Raw genomic sequence first — 26,369 nt, 5'->3', positions numbered from 1 at the left:
TCATATCAATTGATGTGACATACTTTCACATCTATAACTCGAAAGTAAATTTTATCTAGCTAGTAATGTTAAGGATTAACGTAAATGCAGAACTGGGTGTAAACCCATCATATATATATATATAACGCGTCACATGTAATTACTTTGAATTATTATTAGATTGAAGAAATTAAGAAAGAGTAATAAATAGCAAGGGGCCTTCATAGCCAACTGCCTAAATATATATTGCATATCTATTGCAGATCAATTGCATTCGCATGCAGCTTAATTAATTGTTCTTAATTTCCAAGAAACATAATAAAAGGGTACATTGCACATATATGCCATGTGTGGCCTATATTGATGATCAGTATTGCAAATTAATGGTCGCCTGCATCATGGGAGCCTTAAAATCATAGATGTCAGAGTTGGGATCGAGTATGGGTCAAGTACTTAAAAAATATATAGAAACGCATATAATTTGAATGGGCTTGCCTAAGTTGCAATGGAGCATACGATTCATACATATATATATATATATATATATATATATATATATATATTTATTTATTTTGTTTCAATTTGCTTTTCATGGGGTTTCCTGGCCTGATCTTATATATCAAAGTCTCCTTATGATAAAAAAAAATTGTCATTATTCATTGTTATAGTTTCCATCAGTACCGGCCGTGGGGTGGTCATGGCTGGCTAGCTGCTACGTACTTTGGACTTTGGTGAAAAAAAAAAGGGATCCTTAATCTCTTTTCTGGCCTCTGGATGCCATGCACCCTGAAAGGTATTTTCTTTAAGCTGCACATTAATTTGGTATCACAAACAGTACTATAGAATGCTCCTGATGATCCCATTCTACAACTTTGCAGATCGATCGATCGATCGAATAGGGTACTGCCATTGCATCCATGCATGCATATATATATATATATATATCGATCAAGCTGTTCCAAGTTTGAGATCAACCTTTTCATTCAATTAAACGAATGCTATCCATCATGAAATTATAATTTCTCTTCATATAAATATATTAATTAAACTCTCAAAACTAACCATTTTGGTGGACTATATAACTTTTCTTTTTTTGTTTGTCGGTTTTTTTTTTTTTGGTTTTTTGTCCCGGGGTTCGGCCCGACCTAGAAAGTTGGTCTCTTCCCAACTTGACATTTCTCTACGTGACTGATTACGTTGTTGAAAACTTGGCGGTGATCATCATGTCTTGCCGTGACCTCCATCATTGAAGATGTAACACCTTTTCAACTAGCTTAAAGGTCGTGCGGGTCCACCCACCGAACGGGACCTTACGATTTTTCCAACCGGTGATATATATAATATTAATTAGTGTGGTTAAAAATTTTGACCAAGATTCATAATTTCTATGCGCATGATCAAGGAATGGTCATGAATTTCGAACAGATTGCTTTCATATATGTAGACAGAAAAGAACATTTACATCAGTTTTCGCAAATATGCGCTGATGGTGTTATGGGTAGGAATTGACCAACTTTTTACAACAGTGCGCATGCAAGCAAAAAGTTAATGAATTCCCGTCGGTAAATATTTCATTTTCGTTCAAATATTCTATTAGTTAAGGTTTGGATTGGATTACATGTTGACTTTTTTATTTCTTGATCTCTATCCCGTATTATAAATCAAACAAAAATGCTACACTCACCGACACACGGGTCTCGATTGGGTTCCGATCAATTTTATTTATTTATTTAATGATTAAGAAAGCATTTTTAAATGGTGTTATGAATTTTTTTTAAAAAGATATTTAAGAATATAAAAAAAATAAATGAAAATTTTAAAAAAATTTGTTCTTTCTCGAGGCCGAGCTCGTTGGATGTATCACTGCTCTAAATCAAAATTAGTTTGAAATCTTATTGATGTTTAAAACACTGTTGCTACAAAGAGATCAGATATGCATGTCACAAAGAGATTCCATTTAATTTGTAAATTTAGCTAATAACTGTCAAAGTGTTAGGGAAATTAAATTCAGAGTAGCTAGGGGAAAATAATTAAAAAGAAATAAAAGAAAATGGAAGAAATCAGTATAGTTGTGATGAGAATTGGTGCATGCATTGAATGGTGGCTTTGAATGATCATTAATTCCAACACAAAAGCCAACGTGGGAACAGAAGAAAGACAACACTGACCGGGGAAGGAAGGAAGGTGGGTGGATATATGCAGGATGCAAGATCACGGCCTCCATAGTTGTATGGAGACAGTCGTACCCCACCATATATGACTTTTTTGGTCATGATCCCAACAACACCGACTTTGCTGCCAATGGAATTAAGTAGCTTCGAGGACATGATTCGATCGATCTCCTGTGTTCTCACTTTTCACCATCTCTGATACTGAGAGACGTACGCAGATCAGAGAGATACATGGCCAATTCATAACATGAGCTCTCTGATGATCCTGTACCTTATGAAATGAGTCGACATAGGAGAAGGGATAAGAAGAACAAATTTATAAAGAATCACGCGTTGAAACCGATTTCAGTTGGGGATAAGAAGAACAAATTTATAAAGAATCACGCGTTGAAACCAATTTAAGTTGCAGAACTGAAATTCCCGCAGATCTAATCCGCTTTTGAGTAATCGTAAATCAAAAAGAGAGAGAGATAGATAACCATCATAAAGGAGGATCAGGTCCCTATCGAGAATTGATTTGTACAAGAATATTAATCAAGAGAAAGAAACAGAAGCAACAGTATACACATAATTACATCGATCCATCAAAACCACAACCACAGATCATGAAGAAGTTTTTCCAAAACTCTTAGTACATCATCTCACTTCATATTGTGATGAGCTTTTACTCCTACCAAGCTAAAGACAAAAGGCTTATACCATGCGAATACCACGAACGAACCATCGGAAAATCCCACATCCGATCACCCTAGAACACCAAATTACGTGTACCGTGGTCTATGCTTAGCAGCTGGCTTCCGCGTTATCCTTTCCCTTTTCCCTGCCTGTCCGAAAGCGGCGCAAAACCCGCACGCCGAGAGCTTCGGCGAAGGTGGCTCGATCGCCGGAGCTACCTTCCCGGTACGGTAGCCGCGTGCTCCACCGTTGGATTGGCTGCGCTCGATGGTAATGGTCGGTCCAACTTCGGTTCTTGATGTCTTGTCCATCTCTTTGGTATCTAGGCGCTTTTCTAGCTCTTGTTGATCAGGGTCTTCCTTCTGGTTAACTTGGTTGAGCTGCCCTGACAAGAATCTGTCATCAAATACAAATCCCGACGAGCCTTGTCTCCTAAACGAAACAGCAGATCGTTGCAAACCAGCCATAACCTTAAATTTCCTCGCTCTGGGATCTTTCTATAAGCAATAGGCCGAAACCTTCTTAGTTGTTCTAAAAGACGACTTTTTATCCTATTTGGCGTGTACAAGTAGGGTTCAAATACAGAGAGATGAAGACTAGTTAGGAGGATTCACACGTCATGATTTGGCTCCATCACTCAATAACTCAGTTCATACTGCAAGTGGAATATCCGGTTTCATCCTTTTTAATCATTATTTTTTATTACTTTTAACATAAAATTATTTATTATAATAAGTATTTAATAATTTAATATGACATAAATGATACAAATATAATAGCTAATAAATAAATAAATTTTTTCCAAGCACTTAAACAAGAGCAATTGATAGTATGAAAATTATCAACTGCATGCATCAATAACTCAATATTTTTTGTTTTTAATTATTCTTTATTATTATTATTATTATTCTATTCTCAAGTCTTTATAGTTTATACTTTATATCAAATACTAAACTGTTTATATAATATAATTTGAATTAAAATTTAAATTCTACAAATCAAATATTGTCATTTATGGTTAAAAAAATCTTGAAAAATAACAATACTCTTACTATTATTAGTATTATTATAAAGTGCAATAATTAATTTGTTTTTTTTTTTTTTTTTTTGTTAAGTAGCTAAAATTAAATATGTGCTGACAAATATGACCAACGTGTATATATGTTGGAATAATGTGGCAGTGGCTAGAATTCATCGTCTTGTTGTTGATAAGGTTTTACGCAGCACAGGCGTACTGATAATGAGGTTTTTGTTTTGAGCGGCTCTATTACAGCCACACATTTTAGCATTTTTGTTTTGTTTTGTTTTTGGGTCCACCGAAGCTGATCTGGCAGCCGGCCTTTTTTTCATTAATCTCTGAATCTCATCTTTAAAATAAAATAATGAAACTTCGAAAGCAGGTTTCGACTGCCCGGCTCCGTTTAATGAATGATATCTATAAATTTGTCACGTATAAGAATTACATTATCTTTTTAGAAAAATAATATTTACAATCAGTTGTATAAGCACGACATAATTTTTTTTAAAAAAATAAATTAATACAAAATTTATATAAAAAAAAATTAATTTTTAATTATAAACCTCATTCCTTTTCAAAACGATTACGCGACGTTTACACACTCCACGACTGTACTTCTCAATAATTCTACTATGTTTTTTTTTATAATGTACTTCTCAATAATTAATAAGTATTGCTACTCATTATTTTAATTTGTATCATTTTCTCATCATTTTATAATGTGGCATTAGATGATTAGAGACTATTAATTATATTTTATTTATAGACTTATCATCTAATGTCATATCAAAGAATGATGAGAAAATAAATAATGAATATATTTTTTTTATGTTTAATATATGATAAATTTTAGACTAATATTAGATACAATCACAACATATGACAGTTTTGCATATTCTTTAAAAAAAAAACAGAAAAAAGAATTCATCTATTTTTATACAAATATCATATTTTCAAGAACGTAGAAAACTTACACATTCAATAAATCGGCTTTTAGGAAGATATAAGAAGTCTTTCCTTTCTAACTTGTAGAGAGATTTCAATACAATTATTTTAATTAATAAACTATTCCTTCAAACGTGGCAACTCCATCCTCCAATTGTTTACTAATGGAAGTAAACAATTTAATTTATTGCTCATAATGGGGGCGTGGCTTGAAATCTGTAAAGCCACATTATCAAGACGAGACAAGTCTAAACCACCGATTCAAACCCCAATTTAAAACTGTCTTCTTCATCCTCATCATCAACTCTATTTGTGATGATTGATCAAATAATAGAAAGAACTAACGTCGTGGGCCTTCAACAAATTAAATAAAATTTAACATAAAAAATCACACGTATGGTATCATTATGAATTAAGAAATTTGAATTAAGCGCATTGCATTTTGAGTAGGAAAAAAAAAAAATGTTGATAGGTGGTGGGGAGGATGACCAGAATCCAGATACTTCAAAATACTGTCTAAAAGGAAAGAACAAATCAACATAATCAATACAAACGTAGTTATATCATGGAGATAGCATAAAATCCGTGATGTGTTTTGTATTTGGGTTATGTCTTTTTTCTTTTATGAATAAAACTTCTTGATTACTTATAAAAAAAATAATGATAAAAAAAAAAAAAAAATCTGTGATGTCTTTTGATTAATCTTTATTCTAAGAGTGTGCATGCTTAATGTTTGGTGGCATTATTCTCCTCTCTCATAAAAAATGTTTTGAGATCGAGTCTTCGTACCTTCAATCCTTTATATGTATATGTTAAGTCAAAATTAGTAAAGCACCACAAAATACAGCAACAGGGCCTGATTGTGGAGTCTGCCATCTGGGTGCAGTTTAGGCCTTCCAGGTTGAGGTAAATATTAAAAAACAATCTGGTTTTGAGTGGTGCGGAAGGGGAAAGGCAAAGGGTATTGATCTGGAAATCTTAAGAGTCACTAGTCTCTTGTCGAACTCCTGCTAGTGGCTTAAAAAAGGTAAATTTGATGGTAGATAAACTGGGTTGGCAGCGCGCGCAGGTTATCTTTGGTCCATAAAGATAGTATTATAATGAGTATGATCTAAATAATGTTCCTTGACTTGTTTAGCTCTGGCTTTCGTATGGCCAATGAGACATTGGTAAAGCCATATGTATGACACCATTTGCAAACAAAAATTATTGAGAATTGAATTAGCAGCTGGTTGAAATATACCTTAACTAGCAGTATACTGAGAGCCCAAGCTACGACTTTCTGTTTCTACCACTACTAGTGGCTCCCCTCATTGATCCTTCAGATACACAGGCATCTACAGCTGCCAAAATCCGCACTTCAAATTTATGGCCCCTTCAAGGTAGCCCTTACCTTCCTAACCACCTGTTGCTTCATAACCTTGCGCTCAGCAGTAGAAAGAAGTTTACATTTATCCATTCCCTTGAGAAATCCAACCACAGTTTCCCCTGAGCCCCCACTGACACTTTCTAACTTTGTAAGCTTCTCCACCACTTGCAAAGAAAACATCAGCTCCAAGAAATGTTTGTTTCCCAACTCGACAACATCCAGAAGACAGTGGACATTCACTTCCCTTGCTTTCGCTGATTTGCTGTCAATTGAGTGAACCAACTTCTCTATGAGACCCAACTGAAATATATGCTTCAAAACCAGGAACCCGCCAGTTCCAAACAGCATCTGGTGTAGTGCTGTATAGGCTGCATCCTGCAACTCTGGAATGGTGCACTGCATCATCTTGACTAGCTCGGGAATAATATCATACTCCAGATATTTCTTAATGCAGGATTCTCCACCAGAGAAAGCTAGCTTCGTTAATAGAAAGGCAGACTCGGATTTCATTGACTTCTGTTGTGTTTGTAAAAGTTCAAAGAGTCTTTTGATGAGGGGGCTTTTTAAAATCATGTCTGTGATTTTTGGGTCCCCTGCTTTCTCAATAATTGGTATGAGGTTTTGCATTGCTTCCAATACCTGCTTGTAATTGCTATCAAGTAACTTGTGGAGCAGATCTTCAAAAGTTTGCGGCCTTGGTGAAGAGGAAACATTCTGGTCTGACAACACAAATCTTTCCAAACGAAGCCTCACTTGCCAGGGCAAAAGTTTTAGATTAGCATGTTGAAGACGCCCATTTGTAGGATGGCCCCCTAACTCATAAAATGCTTTCAATATGACAATGGCACCATGTTGTGCCACTTCAGTTCCATTCTCAAGAAGTTTAATTAGATTTTTCTCGATTTCAGAAGCAATCATTCTCTCAACAGCTTTTGACTTTCCTGCTTTGGCCAATGACATCAATATTGTAAACATGCTCTCATGCCATTCCTCAGCTTCAGGAGAGAGCAAATCAGCCAGTTGGTTGAAGGGGATACCCTGAAGCACCTTATCGACTGTATCTGTGCTTCCAAATTCTGCGAGCTTTGCAAGGAATGCTGAAATGTTTGTTTGGACCATGGGGTCCTCACAGTTTTCTAGTATAACTGCCAGTTTATCAATTGCACCAGTACTTTCAAGTGATGGAATGTAATTGTAATAGTCATTTCTATTGAATATATTTGTGATGGCTTCTGTAGACACTACAACCAGACCCTGTAAACCAGATGATATAAGGCCTTCAATTCTAGGTCCCAACATGCAAACAAAGCTTGCTCTGCTAACTTCATATTCAGATATGGATTTGCTAGCCATTAGAGCCTGGACAATTGCTTCTAAGGTGATAACTGCTTGCTTTTCTTCCAAAACACTGAGGAATATCTCTATCTTTTGTCCAACAATTCTTTTGATGCTTTCTTTCCCAAAAACAAAAAGCCAAGGGCAAATAAATGCTGTTTCTTCAACTCTAGCTTCATCTACTAAAAGCGCAACTGCATCATTTTTCTTGCTATCAAGGTACAGCGAAACCATATCATGTACTTGATATAAGGGATCTGTATCAGTTCTCATCAGCAAGGAGCCCTCAACAAGCTTGCCGACTATGAGAGGGAATAGGCTCTCCTGCCCAAGAACTGACCAAATAGCCTCCAAACCAGCTTCAGGTACATGTTCAACCCATGAAAGAGCAGCAAGAGCTGTGAAGAGCTTCCTAGAGTCTCCAGGCATTGCTTCTAGACTGAACTCAAATGACCCAAAAATGGTTAGCGTGTTTTCAGCTTCTTTCTCATTTACGTAAGAGACAGGACCAGGTGCACATGTGGCAAAGGTGGATAAATTGGTGATGGCTTTCTCCCATTTTTCAGATCTTGTTTCTTTCCTGAGAGCCTTACCCATGACAGCAACTGTAAGAGGGTGGTGGCCACAACTCTCAAGCAAGCTTTCTGAGATAATCTATGAAACAACAAAATCTATCATAAAGCAAACCAACCAATTGTGAAAAAATAAACAGTAAAGGCACTACATATGAAGACTTTTGGGGGAAAGGGGGGGGTGTTTACAAACAAGATCTATATTGAATCTAATGAGAGCATTACAAAACAAAATGAATATAAGAACATCCACTAGAAGCTTAAGTTTTCAGATAACAAACTTTAATAGGGTGGTCACTTTACCATTTGACTTGCAGGATCTACAATGACAACTAAGTTTGAAGCCATTGTCAAATTATCAAGTTCATCCTTCTGATCCATTTCGTTTGAGGGTGGTTCTTATTTTATATTTTTTTGGGTCAAAAAGTGTTTCAGATAGTTCATAGAATACCTGATAGCATCCCAGAAAGTGAGCCATAACAAAATGTGGCTTTTATAGGTCATGCTTGTTGAGTGAGTTAGACTATGGACCAATCGGATTGGCAACAGAGTATGCTACATGCCTGAAGACCAAAGGCATCTAATCAACACGTTTTTGTTACGCACGTATCTTTATCATCAACAGAATGAAATGATGGGCATAGTCACATCTTTCCACATGCTAATGAAAAAACAAAAAAAGGAGAGATTCAGTTCATACCGGCAACTCTTCCTCGCTAAGGAGGCTATGGTACACAAGGATTTCCTTGCTTATTTCCCTCATGTCATCTTTGCCTAACTCAACTTTCTCAGCTTCTGTAATTTCATAGACAGCTTCATTTCTCGTTGTCACTAAGTATTTGCAATCATTATCATACAGTTTTGTAAATCGTTCAATTATGTCCTGCTCCCACACGTCATCAAGAAGGATCAAAATGCTCTTCCTGTACAAGGCTTCTTGAAGCAAGCAACATATGTATTCAAGATCTCTAGCGTTATCCTTAATCTTCTTCCAAAATCCAATCTGCACAAGAAATTTACAAAATTTTCGAGCTAATCGGCTCTGATATTCGGCCTTGTTTCCATTACAGGCAGCTCTGCTGCACCATTGCCCAAAGCAAAGCTCAACTGCACCACCCACAAATTTAGCTGGCGGATCACAAATCACTTGACGAGCCATACATGACTTCCCAATACCAGATAACCCAACAATAAGAATGACCCGATGAGAACCCTCCTGCTCTAGTAAATTGCTTATGAAGTTACACTTACTAGATATCGGGTAACCTTGTTCATTATTTATCTTTAACCGAACTGGGATGTCTTGTGCAGTGGATTCTATCACCTTCTCAACATTTTGCACCAATATTTGAGAGTCAAGCCACCAGTTTAAGTCACCCTTGATTGTATGTACTACTTTCCCGAGTGGGTCCCCAGCCATAGAATTCCACACTATCTTAGCCAAGTTCTTGAACTTGCTTCTTGACACAATCCTTCTTGCCTTCATGATGTTTGGATGAAGCCTTTCCACCAGGGCATTTAAGCTTTGAATTTGCTTATCTAATCGAGGGTCATGAAGCTTGGAGACATGCTTTTGCTTGATTCTGCGAGTCAAATTCTCGAGATCATACACAAACTCCTCTAGTCTTTTGATTTTCTTCGGAGCTTCTTCAAGATCCCTAGAGGCTTGCTCCAACGCAGCAACAGCCCCCACCATACTCGACACTAATTGTGTTGCTGACGAAACAACTTGTAACGCATCCATTGCTGCATGAGCTAGCATGCCACCCATGTTTCCATATTTTCGCCTATCAAACAAATGTCCTCAAAACAAGGATCGAAGTAATCCCAAAAACCTAGATGACACCCTAATAATGATCCAACGTGAAACGAATGACACAGATTTCCTTAACATCACTCATGACGAGTAATCATGGGTTCTAACGTTCTAACAAAATTGAAAACAAACGGTGCTCACCCAGATATGGAGTTGAACCAGTAACAGTGATACAATGATTTGTATAAGTCGGATGATGAATAGGAAATTATTCTCTTAAGTTCTCCGTAGCATTCGAATCACCTCTTCTAGGAAACTCCAATTTCTCCATTACTGTCTCTTGCGGAGTTAACTACGAATCCACACAACAAGAAAAAATCAACCATAGAAAAAAGGTGTGCGGCTGACTTAGGAACTTAAATCTGGATTATCAAGAAAACCACAAAAAATGTTTCCAACTGACTAAGCCTGCCACCACGATCCACCAAGTTCCACCAAATTTCAACCAGAATTCATTTCAACCTAACAAATAAACTTGAAATCTCCAACGAATTGTGCCCATTCTGCAAAGATCACCACCATTAGCAAAGATAACATTTCAGATCAGAATCCGTAACAATCAGAGCCCAAGTCTCTTAAGACCCAGTTTCCTTGAAGGGAGTTCGTCGAACTTATAAAAGACAACCCAGTCTTTTAATCGAAACCCAGTTCTTTGAAACAGTTTGTTTATATCATAATTTAAAAAACTTACCCAATCCAATAACCATAGCAGGAAAGTGAAGAACTTTCAGTATTAAAAAAGGTTTGAGAACTAAATATGCATTAAATTCACAGTCAAAGGCCAGAAAGATTGCCTTACCCTGAAGGCCTGGAGTGAAACCCATAAAGCTCTGTAAAGAAAACAACAATTAAGAAAAGTCGGTAATTTATAATTCTGTGTGTATATGAGAAAGGAAAATGACCGAGTTACTACTCCACTATAATTTATCTATTATTTTTTTTTATATTTAATTTTTTTAATTTTTAATTTTACTTAATAATTAAAAAAATTAAATATTAATAAAGTTATATTTTTTTAATTATTTTTTAATGATTAAGAATGTTAAAAAAATACTTAAAATAAAATAAAATAAAATAAAAATAATAAATTTAAAATAATAAATGAGTAATAAACCTATCACTACTTTATAAAAAAATACCAAATAGTATTCCGAACGTGTGTCTTGAAATTTTTTTTTTTCTTGTTTTTTAACTTAATCATAAGGAAATTTTTTTAAATAATGTTGTAATTTTTTTAAAAATTTTTATGGTGATTAAAAAAATATATAAAAATAAAAAGTAAAAAAATGAAATGCAGGATTGAGATGTATTTTTGAGAGATGTTTTCGATGCTCTAATACCCTCGTGTGTGTGTATATACACACATAGAATTAAGGTTGAAAATTGATGCAAAGGTTTTAACAGGTCAAAATTTAACAATTACCTCGCTTGGAAACGGGGTGGTTGATAGCTTGACTTGTTATACTTGGAATTTAGTGGAATTATGTACTTGCTTGCGCTGATCAAGTTCTTTGGTTTATCTTTAATGAAATGTTTGGTTAAAAAGAAAAAAGAATTAAGGTTGAAAATGAAAGAAATATCCAAGTGCAGAAACTTTGAAAGAGAAAGGACATCTGGCTACTCAGCCGAAGAGGTCATAATGTCAACGGAGCTAATTATAAGCCATCAACAACATCCGCGCGTGACAAGCACAATCAAGCATCTTTCTTTGCTAGAACAGTGAGCAAAGAAATATTTAAAAGTATTTTTTTTACATTATTTTTAACACTTTTAAATATTTAAAAAAAATTCATAATATTATTAAACAAAACTTTCTTAATCACCATATAAAAAGACTATATATATATATATAAAAAAAAAAGGAGCGGAATGCTCCAACAAGATCCCCATGGGATCCATATCATTTTCCTTTAAAATTTTACGTAGTTATAAACATTTCAACATCTTTAAAAATATACTATTTACTCGTCAAATATTTTTTTAATCTTTCCTCTCACTCTCTCTCACAACCCTTTCATCTTTTCTCTCCCTCAACAACATGAGAATTTTGCCTTCACCTTCATCTTCATTTCATTATTATAATATATTATATTTTTAATCATTTTTTATATTTTTTATTATTATATTTGTATTATTAATGTCAAATATGTATATAATGGGTGCTAATTGCAAAAAATATATATATAATTAATAATAATAAAAATAATATTTTATTATTATTTTGACTCAAAGATACATAATTTAATGTGAGAATTTTTTTAAAATGGCAAAAACAATCTTCAAAATGAGAGAGTTACAAATATAAAAAAATTGGATGGTGTTACAGGCACCGTTGGTGGCTCCTGCCAATGTTAGGCAAAAAAAAAAATTTTGTTTTTTTGTTTTTTTAAATCATTTTTTAATAGTTTTAAAAATTTTAAAAAAATATAAAAAAATTATAATAATATTAAAAAAATATTTCTTAATCATTAAGAAAAAAAATTGGGCCAACGGTGGCCTTAGTGTTTTCCAAAAAAATTATACAAAATAAATTAATAAACTGATGTGGTTTTATAGAATTTATCAAATTTATTTTATAATAAAAATTACTTTACAATCTGACGTAGCACATCAATCTACATCAATTTATAAATTTATTTTTATGGACTAAAATATTTTTCTAACCTAGATAGTATCGTCCGTGCATAATGAGATAATAGGAGGTACACATTTTAAAAAGAAAAAAATAAACTTCCAATAAAGTATGAAGCTTTGTTGAGATGTAGATGCTTTCCTCAACTCTCTTCCTTTGAGGATCCCAAATTGCCTACAAAATTTGTCAGCTATTTGGAGGAACTGTCAGAACACATAATTTGTGAACTGGGCTTGTAACTTGGATTTATTACAATTATAAGAAAGATCGAGACAATTGTTGAGGGTTGGGCTGTGAGCACAGCAACTACATATGGCCTGTGGTTTCAAAAAAATTAATTAGAAATGGGAAAAATAATTTAGAAAAAAATTAATTAGAAATGGGAAATTACTTAAGAAAAACTTATTAATCCACATGTCAGTTAATAATATATTAAAAATCATGAAATTTAAAATTTAAAATTTCAATTAATAAAAAACTAATAAAATGAATTTTATAAATTAAAGTAGAAGTAAAAGTGTAAATACATTTAACACTATTTTTTGGAAATTACTAAACTACCATTTAATCACTCTTCGGTTTCTTGAGGTGCTTGCAGGAGCTTTTTTGTTTTGTGGATAATTTCGTTCATTTATAAAATAGGAGTGCTACAATCATAAAGTGATTATATAAAAATAATCTCACAAACTAATGAGACTTCACGTGATTTGTTGGATCTATTTTATAATAAAAATAATTTTATAATTTGACAAATCATGTCAATTAAATCATATTAGTTTATAGAATTACTTTTATATAATCACTTTATAACTAAAATATTTTTCTTTATAAAAATAGATCGATCCATCTGGTCTGAGAATCAAGATAGACATCATGAGAAGGCTGGGGGTGGATAGATTAATGCCTCAAGTACAAAATTCTTGTTACCCAAGCCTTAGATTATGTTTCTCATCGAAAGTTGATTCCTCTTAATTCCTTCATAAAGGCTGAAAATATTTGGATTGTGATTTGAATCAAACAGGGATCTTTTGGGTTAGAAGGGGCCGAAGGGGTCAATTAGAGTCGGCCCTTCAAATTATTGTTCGAATTTGATGGTTGAAGTGGAAGTGGGATAAATGCATCAAGTGAGCTTTAAAATATTTATTAATGATCTAGAGAGTATTATTCATTATTTTATTCATTATACGAAAGTTTCTTAAATATCATGAGTTGGTACGTAATTACTTGGTAATATTTTATTCACTAATCTATTATTTCTTTGCCCATGACAACCTCCCTACATGTTCCCGCCTAATCTTGATTTTGACAAGTAAAACTTTCTCTACGATAGACACCAAAGGAAAATAGTAGTTATGATCAAGATTTATATATATATATATATATATATATATATGTATATGTATGTATATATGTAGTAAAGCCTAATTAATCCTAAGTTGTCAAGGGGGAATAATATGAAATCATCACTTATTTCAAAATGTTAACCTGATGGGAAAATATAGATTTTATTATATATTTTATATCTTAACACTTTCTTTCACACGTGAGTCAAATTTTTTCTCAATGGATGGCTCAACATGTGAAATATTTAATTAAATAGAAAATAGTGTAAAGTCTGGATTCGAACTCAAGACTTATGCTTTAATACTATGTGAAATCATCACTTATATCAAAAGTTTAAGTAGATAAGAAGAGATAGATTTTATTATTTATTTTATATCTTGACAAATCTAGCGTGATGATCCTCTTAATTGGCCCATGACCCTGGAAATTTAGTTTCTAAATTCTAAGTATAGGCATTGATGGTTGTAAGAATAGTTGGCCTCCAAGCATGCACGCACCCAAAGTAACAAGAGCAATCTCTATTTATAATCACGAAAACCAGAAAACAGATAAACAAGGAGCAAGAAACGGGTAGCTGCCCAAAATTGCGTTAAATCACAGAAAACATAGCCCCAAAATCAAAACTCACCCTTCCCATTCCGAGAACTCTTCCTCTTTTATTCCGTTAACCTTACAACCCTACCACCTTTAATTTGTTTGCATCTATATCCTCGTCCCTCCCTCTCCTCTTACAGGAAGGGCAGTGACCGGGCATAAATTGCCTATAGCAGCCCCCCCCCCTCTCTCTTTCTCTCTCTCCCCCATAGCTAAAAGCTCACGAGTTTGACCATATCTTTTGCTACAAAGTAAGTATCTGAGAATGGAATATAAGCCTTGGCTGATATTCCTCGTCCTTGCCTTGGCCGTGGTGGCCGAGTCATCTTCACTCCATGATGCCACCCGCTGGGGTCTCACAAAAGTTGGCACTGCGGGCTCCTGCAATAGTGAAGTGGGGGTCTGCATTGGAGAGGAAAATGAATCGTTGATGGCTTCTCTTCATGCCCGGCATCTTGCCCAGCGGAAGTACATTAGCTATGGAGCTCTCAGGGCCAACGCCGTTCCCTGTGGCCGCCGCGGCCAATCCTACTACAACTGTCAAAACAGGCAAAAGGCTAATCCTTACAGACGTGGTTGCAGCGCCATTACTCACTGTGCCAGGATCACTGATTGAAGAACTTCAACTGCATGCGCGGAAGAGAGAGAAAAAAAGGTGATCACGATATAATATGGTGATTGATTACTATATGCTATTGACAGAACATGCATGGGATTGTTGAATAATCAGGGCTTGCAAGATTTCCTCCGTTTAAAACTTGACTTTAATTAATATGTATGGTGGGTTTTCCTTCTATATTGGTTTTGGTTTATATATATATATATATATATATATATGTGTGTGTGTGTGCGTGTGTGCGCGCGCGCGCGTGCGTGTTATTATAAGCATGTCTTATCTATCTCTATGTGAGGTGGTTGCAAAAGGTTTTCTTTCCTTTGTTTATGTAATCTCCTCTTCGTCTTCTTCGTCGTTTTCTTCTTCTGTTTTCTTATCATGTGTATCATTGTATGGAGGAAATGAAAAGGCTAGAACGTTTGGTGTTATTTAACTATAATATAGCTAATTGGAGTAGGTTTTTGTCTGCAATTTTTCTAGCTGGCTTGTCCCCCCCGTTCATGCATGCTGCAGATTTTATGACGTTCTGTCTTTACTGTTAAATTTCCCATCTTTTGTAGCACTTCCTGTAATTCAAACAGATCTTCTTGGTGTAGTGGCAAGAAAAAAAAAAAAAAACTTTTATTAGTATATGGTTTGTTATTTTATGATCACATTGTTAATCTATACACAAATCCCTCGATGTTGTTGATAATTGAGAAGGGGGAAGGAATCCAAATGAAATCGACATTAGCGAACCATATATAATTAATTGACCACGACGTTGCACCCAATGATCAGCTGTTCAAAGCAGACAACCCGTACGTGTGTTTTTGGGGTCCTATAACTGAAATAACTGTTCAGAATTAATCTTCATATAGTCAACTTTAAAGTACAGACTACAGAGCCATCTCCAAAAAGAAAACAGAAAGGAAATTAACAGAGGCCGGGTTTATCGCTAATTACATAACATCCACTCATCATCATCATCATGTGTTTCTTAGACATAATATCGATATCTTTTCTGGTTTTTCCGGAGACGTAATATCAAAATCTTGACGCTTCAGAGATCAAATATATAGAAATATATACTTTCTACCAAATATATAATATTATAAAAAACGCTAACTTTGTGCAAATCCATTATGTCATTCCAATGTAAATTCACCTTCGACGTTCACAATATATATTGTTATTTCAACGTACAGAGATCTGTTTTTCAATTCAATTATGATTTGTTATTTCAACGATGATGTTAAAGATAACATCATTCATTTTTTTAAAAAAATTCAAATAAAATGTTCTTCTTTTTCAATTGTCAAAGACAACATCGTTCATTTTTCAAAAATCTCAAACCTAATATTTTACTTTTGACATATGACAAAAGGAGCACACTTTTCTTTTCAAACAAATCAAACCTAATCTTTTACTTTTGGCATATGACAAAAGGAGCACACTTTTCTTTTCAAATAAATCAAACCTAATATTTTACTTTTTGCATATGACAAAAGGAGCACACTTTACTTTTCAAAAAATTCAAACAAAATCATCTACCTTTTGCATAAGTCAAAAAAAGTATCAATCACTTTTGAAAATATTCAAATAAAACATGCACATATGAAAGATGACAATCAATCATCTTTAATATTTTCAAAGTTCAACCATTTAATCAAGGCATGCACATGTAAAAGATGACAATCAATCATCTTTCAAAATTTTCAAATTTAATTTTTAAAAATATTCATGCACATGTGGAAAATGTATTTTAATGCTTTATGATAAAATATTAATTTTGAGCCTTAATCCTAATTTCGAATTTTTAAGAGATTTACAACATTACTCTATAATTTTAATGTGAACTTGTTCCCTTCTTGCTTATACTCGTTTCCTTGATGTGCTTGACTCAATTGTGTAGACAACTTGAGTTTGAGACTTCTTTATTCTTTGAATTCATTTGTTATCATCAAAATCCATGTGTAAATATATAATTACACAAATCTTGAAACCTTGGGTTCAACAGAGAGGCATTGAGATTTTTATGTCCTGATTCAAAATTTTTTTACAGTATGATGTACTATTTATTGGGTATTCAAATTTTTATTTTATTTTATTTTATTCTTTTTATCAAATTTCCAATGCGAAGAAGACGAGGATGAGCCAGTAAGCCAGAACCAATGGTAGATACCAAACCTTAGGCTTTTGGGCGATGATGATGTATTGACATCAAAGATATTGTTTAACTTCAGTTTATTGAACTTTGTAACATTCCTCGCTATGGTTTAATAATAGTTAAGTTATGGTTTTAAGGTTTTAATGTTTATGGATCTCTAATACATGGTGCTATGTAATTTTATAATGTAGCATTCCCAATCCAACGAGAAGGGGGTGTTACATTATTATTATCATCTTTGGAGACTGAAAGATGACCAAGCCTTCATCTGCAGCTTTTTCTAGGAATGTCTGAATACCCTCTGAAGAAGGTACTGGCTTGGAGATAGCTAACGCTGGTGTCGATCGAAAAAGATCCATTTGCAGGAGCTTCAGCCATTGCAATTACATTGAGAGGAGTAGGACCTGGGGGAGGTGGAGGTTTATGGAAAAAGGTGTATTAGGAGTGTCACATTATGCAATATAAAATAATACTACCACATTAATTCTACAGCAATCCTTGGAATGAACTAGACTGAAAAAAATGTTGTATACAGGTGAATAAACGGAACAGTTTCAGATTTTAATTAGTTCACAAAGTCTAGGTAATTAACTTATGTGCCAAAAGAAGGTAAGCAAGATACTATCAGTTTACAAACAGAAGGAAAACTGACGTAGAAATTTATGTATGTTTGAATGCATGTATATGATTTCGTCCATGGGAGGGAAAATTTCTCAAAAGCATTGCATCCACTATAGATGTCAAACATGGACTGTATCAAGAACCTTGTGCCTATAGGTATGCATGATCTGTTTATGTTTGGAGATAATTTCATGTGCAGGATGGCAAAGTGAATAATTAACTAATAAAATAAAGAAAATAATTAGTTGACTAAAAGGACTTATACTTGATTTCTAAAGATGGACCACATTGCACAGTTTGTGCTTTCACCGACTGTTGTGAAATTAGTAGTGTTGACCCTGCAAATTGCGGTGTTTTCTTCCCTGTCCAAGTTCTTATGCCAAACTGTTTTAAAATGCCACCCGTCGCTTTACCCAAGTCCAAGAGTGAAATTTTAAGATTTGAAGTTCCCAAGCTACCTTAAATATTATACATTTTTCTAAGCATTGTCCCTGGATTGATCCATGCATACAAATGAGTGCAATCATATATATTTTGCCAAAGGAATAGAGTAGATGACTTGAGAAACAGTATGAATTGCAAGTGATGCACTCATTCTATCCAAATTATGGCAAGCATAAGTACCACATGAAGGTTGAAAAAACAAAGACATGAGAAATGGCAATGGTTCTGAGGTTTTCATGCTCTAACAAAATTGATGTTTCACCAAGTAAAACAAAGGTCTTAACAAAGTGTGTATTTAAAAGAATATAGACTAATCTATTCAGGAATGTTACTTCTACCACTCAAGGTTAAGTCACGCATTGGCTAGAAACTAGTGGCAAAAGCAAATGGCTGCCAAATATAGGACTGAAAGCAGAAAAAAACAAAAGAGCCTTCGGAGTATATAGGGCTACAAACTAGTCATGCTCTCACAACAACTAGCCTCTTCAGTCCAAGGGAAACTGTTTGTGGTAGCTTTCAGAGTATGTTTAGGTCAATTATTCATAGCTCTTGTATCCAAAGGAGGGAAATATTCAAGCTACAGAAGAATCATTTTTCTTGTTTTTGGATAACTATATTATGAATTAAAAAGATTATTGAAGTTTCAATAATAAAATGATTATTGCTAGCACTACAGTACTGCTCACACTACTTTATCAACTTCCTATTAACACTTCTTTACACTAATATTCATAAAAACTAGTTTTTTATGCCACTATATTGCATGATACCAATATAGTTTCCACACTAGAGAAAAACTATATTGGTTTCATTCAGAAACTCATGCATTTTAACCATAGATTGGGTTGAGCCAATGAAGTTTGTTTTGCTGCTGTTTACTTTATTCTTCCATATGGCATTGTTCTTGCTATTTTATTAATGAAAATCTCACTCCTACCAAAAATGGTGAAAAAGTTCAATCTCCGCATCCAATATTTTTTACAAAAAATCGAAAGAGCGGGAAAAGGAAATTCAGCGGGTGATGACCATGATACAACTTCGGAATAAAAAATTCAAATGTACATTAATTTACTTGTGCCTTGTTATTTTACTGAGTCCACTGCTCACAATTTTAATAAAACAACTCACAGAAACTCAACAATACAATCTTCAAATATAATACAAATTTGATAGAATAAATACCCATTTTCCCACATGCAAAGAATCAAAGATGATGAAATAAAAAGTAGAAAGATACCAAGTGAAACAAAATATGCATGGTCCAATAGTACTGTCCTTTGGGATTTCAAATAGAGATATAGAGGGAGAGACTCACAGGAAGCCATCAGAACCTTCCAGTCTTCGGAAACTAAAAAATCCAGAAAAAGAGTTGGAAGTTTCAGAAAATCAGAAGCCAATTCGAACTTTCTTAAACCCCATATATAAACGCTGGGTGAAAAGCTAATAGCATTCACATCCTATTCCCCATAAAATTTCTTGTAATTTAGTTAAAAAGTACATTTTCTAAAATTTTTTCTTAAATTTACTATCTTTCAAAAACTTCCTACATCTCATTTCCTATCATTTCTCTATTATATTAAAATAATATTTCTCTATTATTTTTTTATTACTTTTTTCTCTCACTTCCATTTACAAATTTTACTACTTAATATTTTTTTCCTATGTTTTGAACTATTAATCTAGTGAATATTTTAAATAAAAATTTAAATTATTTTTTTGTGGATATGATAATATTTTTAAAATTAATTTTTTAATATTTTCATAATTAATTAAATTATTTTTAAATTATTATTTAAAACTATAATAAATATAAGTACGAGAAAAAGTGTAGATGATTGAAAAAATTTTTATTTTTATATATTAGAATAAAATATTAATAAAAATATAATTTAAAAAATTATGTAGAAAGTATTTTGATCAAAACTTTATAATAAATCTCGAATTATAAAAAATCTGGTCTTTCGAGCAGAAGGGCCGTTAATCCCAAAGGGCCAATATACCAATTCAATTTGCCACAAACAGACGTTCCAGCTGGAGCTTCAAATTTTTTGGGCCCGGCAGTATGCCTGTGGCCCAGTGCCCTCTTTTGTTTTGTTTTTATTTTTTGTTCTGTTGCATTTTATAAACAGTTAGGTTAAATGGTAAACTCAATCTTGTTTATTTTTTGCATAATAAATGTTTGGGTTTAAAAATAGAGTTATTATATTATCAAGATGGCGTGTAGAACATATTTAATAAAATACTTACATGTGATTTAAAATATAAATTTTAAAATTTGAATATTATAAATTATATCTCACCAATACTTAAGTGACGTCGATGATGCGTTATACCCTCTAACTTGTTAATAGAATAATTCATAAAATATTTTCGTTCAACATCAGTTAATCTTTTAATGTGGCACGATCGGTTCATGCGAGAACTACGACATGTATCTAATTTCATGTTTTTATAATTGAAAGCTAATCGTCCGCGCGCGGAACTTTTTTCAAAATGACAAAAACTCAAATTATAAATGGTTTATAATTTAAATAATCAGTAACTTATACAATTAAGACTCCAATGCTCGGTTGTCCAAATTAAAAGACTCAAAAAGGAAGAACCCAATGTTTCCCATTCAAACTCCTTGATTTCAACATTTCAACATTGGCGGCATTTAATTACCCTTAAATTCCAGACAATGAAACATTAATATTTCCAAGTAGTTTTGTTGTCGGTTTTGGCAAGCCATGATATCGGAAAAAAAACAAAAAAAAAAAAGTCTCTTTATAATGTTCTAAAAAGATCAGCTAGCGCCTGTTGAGCACCATGATTAATGTTCATCATGATGATTGCCATCTTGCTGCACGCATGCAACTGGGCACGTAGGAGGACATCCTGGGTCTCAGTTGACATGCCACGTAACTGGTTTACCGGCTAGAATTAATGGGACAGCGCTTGATAGATAACATCGATCAAGGAAATCTGAACTAGCTTGCCTAAAAAGGAAGATCGACAAGAAATAATATATTTGCTTAAAGCCTGGCATGCATGCATGGAGCTAGCGATGGGGGATCAGACGTACACCAGTTGTGCATATGATGCTTTTGATAGCTATATATACTTTCTAAAGATCTGCAGTACACATGATAAATTGACGATCATGATCATGTCAATGATCAATTAATAAAGGAATCCAAGATACATATATGTGTGTGTGTGTGTGTGTGATTTGCGTTTTGGATATAAAGTAATTAAATCATGCATCTCGTTGATAATGTGGGCCGGACTCTTTTATCAATGCTCAGTGGAATGATCGATCAATCATAATAGTACCGTTTCGATGATCCTTACAATTAAGTAGCTAGTACTGCTCGATCCTTTTAAAACTAAAGTACTCAACTTTAATTAATTAATATATTATATTGACCTTCAATTAATTATTATTCTATAGTTTATAAATTCATGCATGTGTACTTAAATATAAATAATATAAATTAGCTGTAGGTACGGTGGAGGTCAGGTATATGGTAAGTTTGAATCAATTGCACAGTGGAATGTCGATCAATCTATTTAACTTTGTTCATGCTCATCAAATTAAGAATGCTTAAATTTATTAAGAGTGTCAAAAATCTTGGACCACTTCATGATTAAAAGATATTTTCAGATTGGTCCCATCACATTTTTTTGGTGGAGGCAGATCAGATTGATTATATACATTAATTACGAAGTGCATGCATGCAGTGTTACTTCATTATAAATGAATTTCCGGGATCTGAAAAAAGATGAGAGATTGATCAAATCAATTCCAATAATATTATAAAGAAAACCACGATCGAACCATGTATCCATACATTAATAAACAAACTAAAGCCTCACTTACGTACTACAAAAGATTATCACACGCGCGCATGCATGATATATAGCTAGATAGATAGCTCAATTTAGCACTCGAACTACATTTTAATACTTTTTATATAAGCTCATCAAATCCATTAATGAAAGCTAATTTGTGAATATATATATATATATATATATATAGGTCTAGCTAGTCCGCCCATGTTCATGATCACCACGTACAAGGATCTCGATCGATCTTAGCTTGTTTTAATTTGCTGCATTGCCTGCAAATAAATAAAACCAATGAATATTAATTGTGTACGTACGTACGTAGTAGTACTATTTAGCAAATAATTAGTTAATTAAAGCAGAATATATATATATATATATATTATTATACGTACGTACGTACTCACCCAAAAAATATTGGAAACATCATGTCTAGTATGTGTCCCTGGGGGCATTGCACCTGAAGCATTCCATTCTGCTAGCAAAGTTGTGTTCATTGCATCCTGACCTGTCCCCCAATAATAGTATTTTTTTTTTTTTTGTCATTTATATTATCTATATATAAACCCGATGCTAGCTGTATGCATGGTTTAAGCATGCAGCATGATTACTTTTAATTAACCCTCAATCACTAAGTAAGTACGGACGTACGTATATAAATTGGAAAAGCAGCTATATATATATAGTGGAATAATTCAGTACGTAAATTAAAGTAATCATCATGTGTCTCTGAGATGACTGATCATATATATAATTAATTATATGTTATTGATCACATACCTCCTCCAAAGAAGAAAAGCAAATATAAAATTGGTACATAAAAAATCCCACTATTTTCGCATTGAATATATATATGTTATGCATGCCAAATTAATATAGTGCTTAATTGCCAATCATGTGGACGGATCATGCATCATTAATTATTAGTATTTCTGATCCACTATTAATTCATTTATAAATAATGATCAAAAGCTAGCACGATTTCATTTCTGCTAGCTCCACTACATAAAGAAAAAAAAATCCTAAGCAATGTATAATGTATATAGGATATACATATATATATATATGATCATGAGTAGAATATTATTCACCTGCTGCAAATCCAATCACCAGATTTCCATCCACGTCTGCCGCCGGAGATACCAAAACCTGATCTAGAGTAGTGTGAATTAATGTCGCATGAGACGTCGAAGGTACTGGCCCCAGCTGAGTCATGATATTGCTGATCATGATCCTTAAATACACCACACTTGAAGCAGCTCGACCGGTTAGCGAAGTTGTGGGCCCCACAGTTGCCGGCGGTGCAGTACCAGTCACCTGGCCGGACATCCGACCCTGTGCTGAACCCCACAAAGGAAGACCCAGTACCCGATCTCCCACCAAAGCCCCCAAAGTCAGCACCGGACCTAGGATCCCCGCAGCGTTGGCACGAGTCGCGCCTCTGGAAGTTGAGGTGCTGGCATGCCCTGCAGTTCCAATCTCCTGGCCGGCTCATATTGTTTTCTGCGTCATAAGTGCTACTCTTGGATTAATTCAGAGGTTTTGAATTATTCAAAAGCAAATTAACATAACTTTCTAATCATAATGTTGCTCTGCAATTAATAAAAAAAAAATGAGAATTATGCTCTGCAATTAAACAAAAATAATAATCGTGGAATGCATGCCAGTACGTACTACTAGTTTCACCTCTCCTATATATATATAGCATTGACACTAGCAGCTCTACTAACTACGTACGCAAATGTATTGAAAGCAGTAAATATATAGCATTATATGGTACTGGAGAGATCATCACACTGAAGATCGAATGAGAGCTTTAAAAAAAAAAAAAAACAATGACGAAGAAAAAAGAGTGGAAGCTGCATGCTAAAGATATTAATTAAAGAACGAACCTGAAGAAAACGTAAAGACTCAAAAATGATCAGAAGGTGAAGAAGGGGTTGCAGGGATTGGTGATCAAGGAATGTGTGAGATGGATGGGTATTTATATTCGAGCTCACGACCTCAGGCCAGTGGTATGTAAAGGGAATGATTAACAAGTGGAGCTATAGGGCCGTGTAGTTCGTGCTTTTTCTTTCGCGCTTTCAACCATGGCAACCTTGATATATGGAATATTCTAGAAAATCTATAATTAATTCAAATAGATCGATAAAGAAAAGATCGAGAAATGTTACCCACCACGAATCACCATTTAATTTGTTATTTTTATTCTTTTATTTAAATACATATATTTACATATTAATATATATACGTGTTTAAATAAAATGATAAAAATAAAAAAATACATGTTGCAAGGTGTGCAGTGTAAGGAATGATAACTAGAATATATATATATATTTAATTTTAAATTAAGTAATTTAATTGGCTACAGCTAGCTTCTCTAAAAATACCGTGTGCTCGCCGTGGATAGCGGCATACGCTTATATCTGGAGGGGTTTTTCCTTAATGGAAGAGCTCCTAAAAAAAAAAAAAAAAATTCGATCTCTAAGCTGGTTGATTTGATTAATTCGCGACAAGTTCAAGTAAATTAACCTCATAAATTTAATCAAGACGTATGCATCATGATCAAGAGCCCATAACCCAATATATATATTATATATATATACACGAGGTTCACAGCCGAATAACGTTGGCTAATCTCAGTGGTTTAACTGATCTGTGTCTGAGAGAGAGAAAGAGAAGCGCGCACGTGAGTTATATATAACAACATGCATCAGAGTGGGTGTTATCTATCTAAACGTGAGGTATAAAATGCATTGCATGTTATATGCATGCATGCAGATACGTCCTCCAAGTAAGTTGAAATGAATCGCATCAGTACCAGTACGTACAATCATCAGATGGGTTTTATATATGGGAGTATTGTTTTCCTGGTCATTCATGTTACTGATCAATTACACAAAAAAAAAATTGCTTCGCGATCACTTATATAATACTGCTCTGACCATTTAGAATATGTACTTGGTAAATAATTCTAAAATCCTTTTCTTGATTAATCTTCCTTGGTCGTAGAATAACACAAGCGATCACATGATTCAAATACTTGCATCTCCTTTAATTTAATTGTCTTAGCTAGAAGAAAATTTCAAAAAGTAAAATGGAACAAAAAGAAAAAGGAAGGCTAGGCCAAATGGCCGGGAGTTTCAATAAAGATAGTTGAAGCTTATGATGGAGTAGCAAGTCTTCGAGGTTTCATTTGACCATCTTTTTCTTTTCTTAATTATTTCCTTCTCCCACTAGTACTACTACTGCTGCGGCGGCTGCTCTCTCTCTCTCTCTCTCTCTCTCTCTCTCTCTCTCTCTCTCTCTCTCTCTCTCTCTCTCTCTCTCTCTCTCTCTCTCTCTCCCCTTGTCCAAAGCAAGAAATGAGGAAGATCTGGCTTCCATTCTCTTGGAGAATGGTAAAGGATGGCCGAGGCAAACTGTAAAGAATGAACAAAGAGAATTGGGCTGATCTGATTCGCCTCGTGAATCGTTTCAATTCCATGCATGACCACGACCAACTCAATTTGTCGCTCTCAATCTACTTTGTGTGCGTGCATGTGCGTGTGTTGCAATATTTGTTTTTGTTTTCTTTTTCAAGAGATCATAGAATGATGCTTTGTGTTTATGGAAAAGAGAAAAATTGCTGTCTGTAAACAGTAAACAGTACTGTACCATTCCTTCTTTGTTTTGAATAAGATACTAATTATTATATATTCTTAAAAATAAATCTACAATAATTAATCACCGGCAATGATTACAACTTAATAAAATAAAGTAATACTACGTATAGTCATAAAGTGTACAAGTACCATGCAATATTTGCTTTAGAAAAGAGTGAGTTCTACAATTAAAAAATTACTTTCATTTCAAGTGGGTCCCATATTTATTTATTTATTTTAAAATAATTGCAAGACACTTGCATATCCACAACTGCAACTATCATTTCTCTTGAAGTTTATATATACTAGGTAACCATGTTTGTATTCCAACGTATTGAACCCTTTTTCTCATTTAATTTTATTTAATTTTTTCTGTTTTTTTTGCAATTAAACATTTATTTTAAAATACTTTGTTTTTTACGAAGGATAAACAATACTTTGAGCCAAAAGGGTTAATTTTTTTATTTTTTTTATTAATTTAGTTTTCAACTTGTGGGATAAGATGGGTGGAGCTATGGGGGTGGGCAAAGTAACGTGATTAAAGCATAAAAAAATAGCTTTGCCAATCAGAGCCAAAATTTCCTTGTCAAAAAAGTAGGCTGCATTTATAATATATG

General features: G+C 33.8%; 4 protein-coding genes across 8 annotated transcripts; 1 reads left to right on the top strand and 3 right to left on the bottom strand.

Moving 5' to 3' along the window:
* Window positions 1-2,625: 2,625 nt before the first annotated feature.
* LOC122301110 (uncharacterized protein At1g15400) lies at window positions 2,626-3,431 on the bottom strand. Its single transcript, XM_043112205.1, has one exon. The coding sequence runs from the start codon at window positions 3,290-3,292 to the stop codon at window positions 2,912-2,914; it is 381 nt and encodes a 126-aa protein (XP_042968139.1). The 5' UTR covers window positions 3,293-3,431; the 3' UTR covers window positions 2,626-2,911.
* Window positions 3,432-4,861: 1,430 nt separating this feature from the next.
* On the bottom strand, window positions 4,862-10,757 carry LOC122301107. Of its 4 annotated transcripts, none has more exons than XR_006240140.1 (3): window positions 8,765-10,673; window positions 6,032-8,146; window positions 4,862-5,142 (listed from the first exon to the last, which is right to left on the bottom strand). XR_006240140.1 is itself a non-coding variant. In XM_043112203.1 (3 exons), the coding sequence occupies exons 2-3, from the start codon at window positions 9,833-9,835 to the stop codon at window positions 6,155-6,157; spliced, it is 3,063 nt and encodes a 1,020-aa protein (XP_042968137.1). In that variant the 5' UTR covers window positions 9,836-10,383; window positions 10,680-10,757; the 3' UTR covers window positions 5,981-6,154. The 4 variants fall into 4 exon arrangements, 3 of the variants coding, with proteins under 3 accessions (XP_042968137.1, XP_042968136.1, XP_042968135.1); XM_043112203.1 differs by lacking the exon at window positions 4,862-5,142 and adding an exon at window positions 10,680-10,757 and having other exon boundaries at window positions 5,981-8,146; window positions 8,765-10,383; XM_043112202.1 differs by lacking the exon at window positions 4,862-5,142 and having other exon boundaries at window positions 5,981-8,146; window positions 8,765-9,851; window positions 10,022-10,673.
* A 3,733-nt stretch (window positions 10,758-14,490) lies between these two features.
* LOC122301109 (protein RALF-like 19) lies at window positions 14,491-15,494 on the top strand. The gene has a single exon (XM_043112204.1). The coding sequence runs from the start codon at window positions 14,716-14,718 to the stop codon at window positions 15,064-15,066; it is 351 nt and encodes a 116-aa protein (XP_042968138.1). The 5' UTR covers window positions 14,491-14,715; the 3' UTR covers window positions 15,067-15,494.
* A 6,572-nt stretch (window positions 15,495-22,066) lies between these two features.
* LOC122295410 (uncharacterized RNA-binding protein C17H9.04c-like) lies at window positions 22,067-24,099 on the bottom strand. Of its 2 annotated transcripts, none has more exons than XM_043104422.1 (4): window positions 24,001-24,099; window positions 23,200-23,611; window positions 22,516-22,616; window positions 22,067-22,383 (listed from the first exon to the last, which is right to left on the bottom strand). In XM_043104422.1, exons 2-3 carry the CDS (start codon window positions 23,601-23,603, stop codon window positions 22,541-22,543), a joined length of 480 nt encoding a protein of 159 aa, XP_042960356.1. In that variant the 5' UTR covers window positions 23,604-23,611; window positions 24,001-24,099; the 3' UTR covers window positions 22,067-22,383; window positions 22,516-22,540. The 2 variants fall into 2 exon arrangements, with proteins under 2 accessions (XP_042960356.1, XP_042960360.1); XM_043104426.1 differs by having other exon boundaries at window positions 23,200-23,625; window positions 24,001-24,074.
* Between the last annotated feature and the right edge of the window lie 2,270 nt (window positions 24,100-26,369).

Source organism: Carya illinoinensis, chromosome 2, assembly GCF_018687715.1.
Source record: "Carya illinoinensis cultivar Pawnee chromosome 2, C.illinoinensisPawnee_v1, whole genome shotgun sequence".
NCBI classification, from domain to species: domain Eukaryota; kingdom Viridiplantae; phylum Streptophyta; class Magnoliopsida; order Fagales; family Juglandaceae; genus Carya; species Carya illinoinensis.
Note: the sequence above shows the minus strand (reverse complement) of the source record. Positions and strands in the feature narration are given on the sequence as shown.

Excerpts from the sequence above, each read along its gene's own strand:
- LOC122301109 (XM_043112204.1), top strand. The coding sequence starts at position 14,716 with ATGGAATATAAGCCTTGGCTGATATTCCTCGTCCTTGCCTTGGCCGTG.
- LOC122301110 (XM_043112205.1), bottom strand. The coding sequence starts at position 3,292 with ATGGCTGGTTTGCAACGATCTGCTGTTTCGTTTAGGAGACAAGGCTCG.
- LOC122301107 (XM_043112203.1), bottom strand. The coding sequence starts at position 9,835 with ATGGGTGGCATGCTAGCTCATGCAGCAATGGATGCGTTACAAGTTGTT. Across the intron at positions 8,147-8,764 it reads TTAGCGAGGAAGAGTTGCCG|ATTATCTCAGAAAGCTTGCT; the intron begins GTATGAACTGAA and ends GTTGTTTCATAG.
- LOC122295410 (XM_043104422.1), bottom strand. The coding sequence starts at position 23,603 with ATGAGCCGGCCAGGAGATTGGAACTGCAGGGCATGCCAGCACCTCAAC. Across the intron at positions 22,617-23,199 it reads GGTGATTGGATTTGCAGCAG|GTCAGGATGCAATGAACACA; the intron begins GTGAATAATATT and ends ATTGGGGGACAG.